Source organism: Fragaria vesca, linkage group LG4, assembly GCF_000184155.1.
Source record: "Fragaria vesca subsp. vesca linkage group LG4, FraVesHawaii_1.0, whole genome shotgun sequence".
Lineage (NCBI taxonomy): Eukaryota > Viridiplantae > Streptophyta > Magnoliopsida > Rosales > Rosaceae > Fragaria > Fragaria vesca.
This window is the reverse complement of record NC_020494.1, coordinates 4,464,385-4,475,235: the sequence shown is the minus strand read 5'-3', so window position 1 is coordinate 4,475,235 and position 10,851 is coordinate 4,464,385. Positions and strand designations below refer to the sequence as shown.

General features: G+C 37.7%; 1 protein-coding gene across 1 annotated transcript; it reads right to left on the bottom strand.

Annotated features, from left to right (window-relative positions):
- Window positions 1-1,815: 1,815 nt before the first annotated feature.
- LOC101302153 lies at window positions 1,816-10,025 on the bottom strand. Its single transcript, XM_004296468.1, has 12 exons — window positions 9,807-10,025; window positions 9,404-9,468; window positions 8,795-8,893; window positions 8,051-8,183; window positions 7,550-7,609; window positions 6,481-6,540; window positions 5,820-5,942; window positions 5,441-5,512; window positions 4,766-4,903; window positions 4,488-4,643; window positions 3,854-3,958; window positions 1,816-2,103 (listed from the first exon to the last, which is right to left on the bottom strand). Exons 1-12 carry the CDS (start codon window positions 10,023-10,025, stop codon window positions 2,071-2,073), a joined length of 1,263 nt encoding a protein of 420 aa, XP_004296516.1. The 3' UTR covers window positions 1,816-2,070.
- Window positions 10,026-10,851: the final 826 nt, after the last annotated feature.

Genomic DNA, 10,851 nt, shown 5'->3' with positions numbered 1-10,851 from the left:
GTTTCTTACTCAGTTTTATTAATTTATAACTGATGATGGCCTTAATTGTTTTCTTCTTCTTGCTATATATCAGGAGCAAAAACTGAAAGTGTGCGAGTTGAATGACCGAATTAATTAAGTACGATATTTAGGTGTTGATTCTTTTAACCAGTAGAAATAGGGATCCCAAACATGAAACATAAGAGCAGCAAATGGAGATAAAAGGTGGATTTGCGTTGGGGCATATTATTGAAGAGAGACAGGATCAGTAAATATTATCATGGCTGCCTAGGAATATATGGATGCATGGATCGATGCCCCTCAAACAGTGGCACTTGATCGAACATCATCAGCCATATTGGACTGAAAGCTTTGCCTATCTCTTGGTCTTGAACCGTACGTTGCACGCATTTTTGCCATTTTACAATGAGTTTCCAATCATACGTTCCTACAAAACTATGGTGTGTGGCACGTACTTAGTCAGGCCATCGATCGTATAATACCTTTCAACTTCATGCAGGAGAAGACTCACTTTACAGGTCTTCTCCTTTGTTAATCAGAAGGTTATTGGCCGACAACACGTACTTGACAATGCAAGAACTTTATTTTTCAAAAGATCGATCACTTTATTTTTCAAAAGATCGATCGCGAAGTTGATTCAAACTTGAGTGATGGACTTGGATCATCAGGAAGCTCTTTAATAGGCAGTGACACTTGTAACTTTTCGATAAGATAACACTGAGAGAAACATTATCCTAACAGTCTAACTAGGATTTCATTATAATGCAACTGTGGTAGCAATCCTGACTATCTAGCTAGGCTTTCGTTTTCGAAGAGTTTATACGTGCTAGGGTGTGATTCATTTGCTATATATGAGGTCGGCAAGAACTAGCCAAATTATGAGTATACATGTGGTTCATATAATTCTTTGATTAAATGCTTTTCTATTATCAGTCTCTATGGTTTAAAGAGAGGTAGGCTAAATCTAGAGAGATCATTCTAAGTTTCCAACCAATTACTCGTCCTCCATCTTTGTGTGATGAGCTTTTTAATATTAGTCTGAGCTTTTCCGGAATAGTACACCAAATAAAATAAGGCTAATGGAGTGTGAAGTATTCACTGTGTTATCGTCTTCCCCAAAGAGTTCCCATTTAGTTACAAGTTTTAGGTTTGTTGCTACATTTGCAGAAACTTTCATGATAATTGCAGGTTTGCAACCTTGAGTTGGGTTTCTGTCATTACTTGGGATAACTTTTCTAAGACCTAACTAGTACTCATGTAACCTCATAAAATTTTATGCTCATCCGCCTCTACATCCTTATCAGCTTTTGATTTAGAACTGCAATTCCTCTAGAATCTCTATCCTGAATTTGTAGAGCAAGTGATCGTAAAATGCTATTATGTTTGAGTAGTGTTTATTTGATCACCGAAAGAATGTTAATATAAATTATACACCAAGTGATGATCAAATTGATTTTCTTTTGTGACATGCATCATGGCATTTTTGGATAAAATGTCAAATCAAGTTTATGAGCTGTGTGTAAATCCAAAATCTTGTCATCAAAATTATCCTGAACACCTTGACATAATGTTAGGAAAGTTCCTGATTTGTTTGCAGTTGCTTCTTCCTCAAGGAAAGCCCCTGTTCGACATGACAATAGTACAATTCATCAAATAAACAATCTCGTGACAATTTTAAGTTCCATAGAAAAACCGATAGAGCCTTTCAAGGCATTTCACTTGATTGACTATGTGATCCTCTCAGGCTTCAAGAGAAGTTTCAGATCCAATGGTACTGTTGTGCCATGTTGACAAGGCATTGGACTAGAGTTTCATATTTGAATTTGACTAATCGAAAATTTTCTCTTATGAATTCCGAGATGCACCATCAGTTTGACAACAAGATAGGCATTTGCTTCTCATTTACATCAATCAATGTCCCAGTATATCCTACTAGCCTCAAAATTGGAACAGAATAACAAGAGTAGCATGGCGGGAAATACACTAAACAATACACAATAAAAAAATCATACATCATTATAACAAGAGCCGATCCATGTTTTTCCGGTACAAAAGTAGCCTGGAAGATCATTAAAAGAACCACCATCTCCGAAGTCGGTTCCTCTGCACAAATTGTAGGCATGAAACAGGTTAGAAGTGCAGGATAAATGTACATATTCATAGTTCCATTAGTTGAGTTGGTATGCAATTTGTTAACTATTCTCACACGTTAAGACCTGGATCTTACGCTCAGCATTCTTCAACAAAATATACAAAGGCTAATCATCAGTATTCGAAAAGACGCAGACCATATTATTCTAGAATATTTAACCAAAAAGAAAAATTCTAGAATAGAGCTCTCAGTTGGACGTTCAGACATAGAGAATTCTTAGCGGAGCGCTGGAATGCAATGAAAGGAGGTCCAGAACATAACATGATTTGAAGTACAAGGCTTTCTTAAACATGGATTAAACTTTCATTGTTACACGTCAAGTCAAATTCACCCTATTAGTAAAGTGCAAAGTCCAAGAGAGCTGGATTTTTCAGGGAAGAAGAATGAGAAAAGAAACTTAAAATAAGCAAGCGCTCCTTAAACTGATTAACATTAGAAGGCAGGGTCATAGAAGACAAATAGCTTAAAGATGATGAGCCGAGCCATAGCTAAATGAGCAAGCAGTTGAACGCCAAAAGAAATGATAAATAGATAAAATTTTATTAATTTACATTTTATGCAAAGGTTTAGATATTGTGCAAAGGTATCCTATTACTATAAATAATAACCACAATATTATATATATATATATATATACACACGTAGTCGGGATCAGAGGCGGACATCCGCACGCCCTTAGTGTGGACGTCCCTCCGTTCTCCACCGTACAGCTCCGACGACGGCACGCCTCCACCCTAACGGCCTCCAGCAGCGTTCTCGATCACTTTCCCTCCCCGGCGAGCCCACCGAATTCCAGTTTTCTGGCAAAATCGATTTTGTTTGAAGTTTTGGGTGATCTCGCCGGAAAACTGGAATTCGGCGGGGAGGAAAAGTGATCGGGGACGTTGCTGGAGGCGCGCCGTTGTCGGAGCCGTACGATGGAGAACTGAGGGACGTCCGCACTTTAAGGACTGTGTGGACGTCCTCTTTGGAACGGCTCCATATATATATACACACACACACACACAGAGTATCAAGTGTGGACGTCCGCACGGCTCTTAAAGTGCGCTCCTTTCGCCACCGGCGAGGGCGCGCCTCCACCCCAGCGGACTCTAGCAGCTTCCCGACCACTTTCCATCCCCGGCGAGTCCGCCGAATCCCAGTTTTCTGGCCAGATTGACTTTGTTTGAAGTTTTGGGTGATCTGGCCGGAAAACTGGAATTCGGCGGACTTGCCGGAGAGGGAAAGTGGTCGGGGACGCTACTGGGACGTTGCTGGAGGCGCGCCCTCGCCAGCACTGTACGGTGGCGAACGGAGGGACGTCTGCACCGCTTTCCCCAGAGGACTCCAGGAGCTTCCCCGACCACATTCCATCCCCGGCGAGTCCGTCGAATTCCAGTTTTCAGGCCAAATAATTCGGCGGACTTGCTGGGGATGGAATGTGGTCGGGGAAGCTGCTGGAGTCCGCTCGGGTGGAGGCGCGCCCTCGCCGGCGCCGTACGGTGGTGAATGGAGGGAAATCCGCACCGTAAAGCGGTGCGGACGTCCGCACCTAAGAATCTCTCTATATATATATATATTCAAAGATACCCAAGTAATATAATTCTTTTGTTAGTTCATTCCACTTTAGCAGAGTTCTTTATATAAGCTTTTTTGCAATGCATATTCAGAATAAATTAATGCTTGCCAGGATCAACAAGAATGACAGGAAAGTGGTAAAACCTTCTGATTTTGATCTTGTTGTGGTAGTATGATAGGCTGAGAGAGGGTCCCATTGTCGATCTTCTGCATGTATGGCCGTACCTTCTCCGCCAACATCTCATTCAACTGACCATCAAAATGGATAGGTAATGTCATTTTACTGAAAAACAACAGCTAACAAATAAATTATAACAAGAGAAAATACGGAGTTTTCAAGGAAATTAAGGACAGTGTTTGGAAATCAGGCATGTGTAATGTACATAGTTGGTGTGATTCTGATCCTCTAGATTTCTTTGACCTATAGTTTCATTCTTTCAATACTTCCAGGTAATGATCTATTACAAAATATTTTTCTTATATAAATCTTATAAACTCTACGAGCCAGAAGTGCATTGGTCATTGGTTGGCACTTGCATTTTCCACCCAGATCATTGATGCTAGGATAAAGAGAACAAAAAAGGAACTTGATGTAAGATAATTTTTCTGCATTTGCATGACCAAAACATTCTGATAGTGCGCACCTCGTTCCAAATTTTGGCATTAGATACTATATTTTCTTCAATTCCAATGTATCTCATAAGCTCATTAAGGAAGAGGAAAAGGGGAAAGCAAGTCCATAAACTTCAACATGTACACAAGACTAGAAGTTACCAACCTTTTCTTGACGCCATTTAGTCTCCCATTGAGCATCCAACATTTTGTCAGCAATTTCTCGCTGAGCATTAAGAAGAACAGTCATTTCATAAAACTTTTCAGGATCTTTGAGATCCTCCTTGCTCCAGGAAGATGCATTCAATGGAAGGTCCAATTCCTGCTGATGCTCTAACAGTTAGTTCATTATTATCACATTAACGTGTGCATATTCCTCTTCTTTCTACCTGATAGACACAAAGAATAAATTTTCAAATGTAGATCATAGATTAGGTTACGTACACCCCAGTTTTGTGGCCTTGGTGGAGGATTCAGTTTCATGACTTCTGCTTCAAGAGCTTTCTTTGCTTTATAGAAAGGGACATTTTTTACAATAACAGGATCATCCCTCGCACGAGCAGGATCTATGGAGATCAACGCCTATCAAGTAATTTCATATCATGGACCTTTCTCAAATGAAAACTAAAGAACAAAAAGTTGCAGGAAACTGCAGAAACTATGTTTTTTTTAACATTTATGAATTCTATCATCAAGGTATCCAATTTTTGACTAAATTAAAAACTACAACCAGACCGCTATAAGATATTAGCTCAGGTAGACCAAATTATGGACGAGATCTATAAAGGACATTAGAGCTGTAGCTTAGAGTGACAAATTTTTTATAAAATTTAGAAAAGGTCCAAGGCCAATAAGAAAATTTTTGCGGGGTTTTCTTTTTGATGTTAACAGAATGCTATCAAGTTGTGTTCGTGAATTTCCACCAATTATATGTCAGCCATATTAACTTGATGTATATCCAATGAATTGTTTAATCGGACCATGGATTGCATTTCAGTGACCTCAGTATACTAAATTATGCTAAATAAGGTAACTACACCTTAAAGGATGCAGAAAGATCAAGCTCACATTCAAAAACAATTTCCAACTAAAAGTTCCCTTATACACAAAATTCCATACCTCCTGCAAGTGCTCCCAGCCAGGTTTTCGCTTAGCCACCACATCACGAAGTTGATCGTACCGCATAGATTCCTAACCAAAACAAGTTAATAGAGTAAGGCAATATCACAATCTTGTTTTAATTGACTACTGAAACAGTGACAAATGCCAGGGGAAAGCAGTACATTGAGTGGTAAGCTCACAAAAATTTCGTTCAAGAAAATAGGCAAGTTTAAACAAAGCTTACAATTTTCTTATTTATTTCTATATTATCAAGTATCTTTCTATTATAAGGCAAGTGAAATACCCATTACAATATGATAAGAAACAAGATAATAGTCATAATACTATGTAGTGTGTCAAAAATTATTTAGATATACAACTCTTATAAATCACAAACCTTGTATTGCCACCAAAGTTTTTGCTTGACATCATCATCATACTCATAACCACCCACAACCCGAGGCAAGGTAAACAACCAAAATGCAGCGATGCTGGGATCTTTCATGCTGTCCACAATATGCTGAAATGGATCAATAACAAAATATCACAAAAGATCATTATGTCAAAGTTGATTTTTCGTTGCAGCATCATACTAACATTTATTCTAATCCTTTGCATGCATTCAGAAAAACAGAAATTAAAAGAAGTTTCACTTACATGGCTTTATAGTCTTATACAAAGAACTTATATTTTATATAGCTATAGCCTAGAAAAGAAAGCCAACAGTAGTAACTGGAGGAATACAAAAACATCAATCTTCAAACATAGGGGTTTGTCCATTGGAAAAAACATACATGTCCTTGATAATTCTAAGACAGCTAGAAGCTAACAACCATAACAACAACAAAAAATATACCGCACTTTAAGACTATTATAATCACCTTTGATGACATGGAGCAAGCGCTTAATCAATAAAAGGCAGGACGACACAGGCAAGGGCGAATTTCCTTCCTGGATAGTAAATTTGCTATGCAACTAAATATTTCTAGCTAGTAATTATACACAACAAAACAGAAACACTTCTCACAAAAAATAAGAACATATGATATGATACTAACCTCATAAGGGTAGTCCATCTTCTTCATAACATTGTAGGCTTTCCAGGGAGGCTCCATTATCTGCAAGTATTAAGACAAACAACAAACAAGGGTATAAGGATGGAAGCATTACTGAAGATTTATAGATGAAATAAAAGAACATGATATATAAATTTTACCCCAAATGAATTCGGACTTCAATTTCCATAAAACATAGTTTTGTTAGATCAAATTCAAAAATACATATGGAATGACATGTCCACAAATGGGTGCAGGGCCTCTTTTACTCAAGGCTAGTCATAATCAGCTGCCAATGAAATTGCTTTAGCATAACAATTTGGAATTATATGATTGATCAAGTGTGATGTAGAACCCTTTTAATAACCCTAGAATAAGCAAAAGTGGTAACTTAAGAGTCTTAGTCAGCAAAAGTAGAGTTCCAGGATTTGAAGTTAAGTTCGAGTCAGTATTTATTCGACTCTAGTGTTTTTACAAAAATTTAAGAAGTCTTAATGTCTTTCAGCTCCCAGGTCCATAATCATTGAATGAGTCTGTCTAAGATGTATTTGAGGCCTACACTCCTGCAGATGAAACGGAAAAAACAGGATGTTGTTGAAGGTCCTCCTACATTGTTCTCTCTGACCTCCATTTTGTTTTTCCTCTATATCCCTTATTTCTCTGAAACTACAGCAGCCAAAACCTTTTTTGACTTTTTATTTGTTAAATTTCTACCTTTTTAAGCCCTGCATGAGCATCCTCAAAGCCACCCTTCACTTACCCTAAACCAAATTGACAGAGGTTTACTTGAAAATAACACATTGCCCTTCTATTACATATGAAATCAAGCTCCAAATAGACAGCAGACAATGTAAATTTTAAATGTAAATTAATCATTGTTGACAATTGTAGTAATCGATAACCGAAGAATCTTTTTCCTTGTTCAAGACTTGTAAAACCTAAGTGAATACACACAAAGTACTGTTGAAATATGCACAGAACTGAAAGTGCAGATGAAGTTGGGACATTCAGAATTTCAGACCACATAAAAAAAATTTAAGCTACAATGCTTTTGAATCCCAAATTAACTCACATCATCTGCAGAGATTCGGACTTGTAGTTTGTTTTTGCACTCAGGACAGCTCATTACACCCTGTCACGTAATAAATATCTCATGTCATATTTCAGAAGCTGAAAGACTGGAAGAGGAGTACAAAATTATACAAAGAGAAGCATATTGTCTTGTGCCTAGATCACAACAAGCAATTCTAAAAACAAATTGTAATCTTTATAGAAGGTTTGGTTATCCACTTTTAAATCACATAAGAAGTGTTACAAAGTTAAAAGTGTTTATCTCTGTTACACATGCTGGCGTGTGCAAACCCACATTAATAGTAAGAGAGTATACCGAGCTACCTCTCATTAACTATAGCGCATTACATCACCCTAAATTACATAGGAGGCATATTACTGAGTGCAGCCTCTGCAGCTTCTGAGATGATAGCCCTCATGGTTTGGATAAAATTCTGATTAAAAGTTCAGAATAGTGGGAAAATATGTGTAACTAATCAACTGTAACTGAGCAAACATTTACCGTGCCATCACAGGTCAGGCAGTCTTTAGATGGCAATGGTGTATGAAGATCTATGGCAGATGGAAGATGAACCAATTCAGCGCGATTGTCAGCAATAGCAGCTGCAACACATTCAGCCGTTTCCCTCTCCCCACTGCATAAGCATTCAATAGAGAAATAAGATGCTGGGAGATTATCAGAGCTATAGCGAAACACTAGCAATTTTTGCTCATTTGTCTGCTAGACATTTAAACATTTGACCAGAAATTATAATCTTTCCCTCATATATCTTGGCTAGTTAGACTTCAAAATTATCATAAAATACTATTGGAAGTTTATCATATAGCCTTAACTTATTAGGGAACGAATTCAGGTGTAGACTATTATCTCCACATGTTCTGGGTAAGGGGGAATGCCACATACACTAATACACTATAAACAAAACTCCTAAAGAGAATACTATGCCATATGAGACTATTTACACAGCTGCAAATTCTAAGACATCATTTATTATAATACATTACTAGACAACTTCTATCACAGGCAGAGCTTATTAGCCATATTCCCTGTCTACATAAAATTAAGAAATGTCCATAAATTTAAGTGCAAACCTTTTCAAGGTTCAGCATACATGTGAAGCCAAAGGCTACATATCTGGAAATTCTATCACAGCTTTAAAATCTTTTCAGTTTCTGATAAGTATGAAGATTTTATAGCTCATAGCCCATGGTTTCAACTTTGGAAATAAATTGGAGATAACCTTACCTTTTCAAGGGGTAATTTTTCACTTGGTAGTGCACCCTCCCTGATCCTTTGCACATGGCACACTGCAATGCCTGCCAACCGTTGCAGGTTTCACAGTTCCTACACTTCAAGATCGTACTTGAGAAATCATTGAACATCAACTGACCTCTAAAAGTCCCCAATTAAACACGGGACAATATTCACTGCTAAGACCATTTTAAGTCTGATTCGTCCATTTTGAATACAAACATGGTTTTCCACATACATACCTAAAACACTATATATTGTTGTGTCAAATTACTTCTGAATTATAAAATCGCATGGTGGTGACTAGTACCTAAGTATACAAAACGACAGAAAAGCGCAAAAACTTATAATTATATGCACTTTAATGTTGCTTTCTTTACCATATATTTTAGATGTTATCTTTACATCATTGATCATTTTAATATAGTCTGAACGTGCAGTTATCAACAGTATGGGACTCTATCATTATGATATATGTGATGAAAATAGATATATGGTACAACTATAGGCTATACAGTGTCACATATCGTAATGTCAAGCTGAGAATATAACCATAACGAAAGACAAAAACAACCATGATAACTGAGAGACACTGAATTATACCTCTGGCATATCACCTTCTTTCCCATCTCCATGGCTATGTCATAAGTCCCTAGAGTAGCTACAACCTGAAATCAACCATTCCAACCATTACGAAAACCGAAACAGACTTCACAACTCAATAATAGACAACATTCCAAAGGCAGTAACAAACTGAAACCCACTTGACTGACTTACAAATACATTTCAATTATCCCATAAACATACATATACACCAATTCAATCCAATGACAAAAAAGCAGCATAAGTTTCAGAATTTAATACCAAAAATCCATTCTTTCATCCCAAACTCACAAACCCATAAACCCATTTCCACTCAGAAGTGAAAAACCACTGTAAATTCTCGAACTTTTCACCCAAAACAAAACCCCCACATGAAAAAGCTCAAAACTTTACAAGAACTCACAAAGATTGAGGCGCAGGAGAGCTTGGAAATCAACTCGGGGACGCCAAAGCCACGTTGGGCGGAGCCGGCGACGTCAAAGGCGATAGTGAAAGGAGAGAGCACAAGCTTAATAGGGAACTCGAAAATGTCGATGAGCTGCTGACCATAGCGTTTGGTGAAGAGCTTGTATTGGACATCAGCGAACTTCGTGACGCTCTTTACAAGGCGGTCTTTTGACATTGTTGGAAGAAGAACGAATGAGAAAGAAATGCTCTCTGGCTTTCTCTAATTTGCAGAGGTTAGATTGAATTGGATAATGTATTGTGCTAGAGAGTGAGAGTGGATAGTGGGCCGAGGGGTGAATTTCTCATGTGGGGCAATCTAGTAAGAGTAGCCATCATTCCAGCCCATGTTTTTTTTTTTCTTCATGCGAAAACGGTCACTTATATTGATCGACAAAACGTTACACATTACACTGGGGGTGGTTCAAAGTTATGCAAAGACAATGCTACGTCTAACCAAATACCATGTCGACTGTCCCGCCTAAAATTTGTACCAGTGGAGCTCAATGCACCCCGAAGGGTTTCCGAGTGGGTCACTAGGAAATCACTATGGAGCATATCATTTGTAAAACCTCTATAAATGAATGAGCGAGTAGGGTTTAGAGAGAATGTGATGAAGTTTTTGAGCTTAAACAAAATAAAATCATCTATGTTGTACCAACTAGACGGGAGTTAGCTTCTTGTTGTTTGGATAATTTTCCAGGAAATTCGAATATGGCTTCATCATCATCATCAAGATGGACTTGCTGTCTCCCTTTTCAAGCAAAGAAGGGTAACAAGAAAGACAATGACAAGAGTACTGTTTGTACCTATTTTTTACACATCGGTCCACTAGGCCGAATCCGTTGGTTGCGAAGAAGATTACAATATTTAATGATAATTATTACGATTATTTCGTATAATTATTCTCATCATTATTAAGATTTTCCGAGATTCATTATTTGGTCTTAAAACCACACACCAAATATATAGACCGAAATTTCAACATAATTAGCAAATCAATT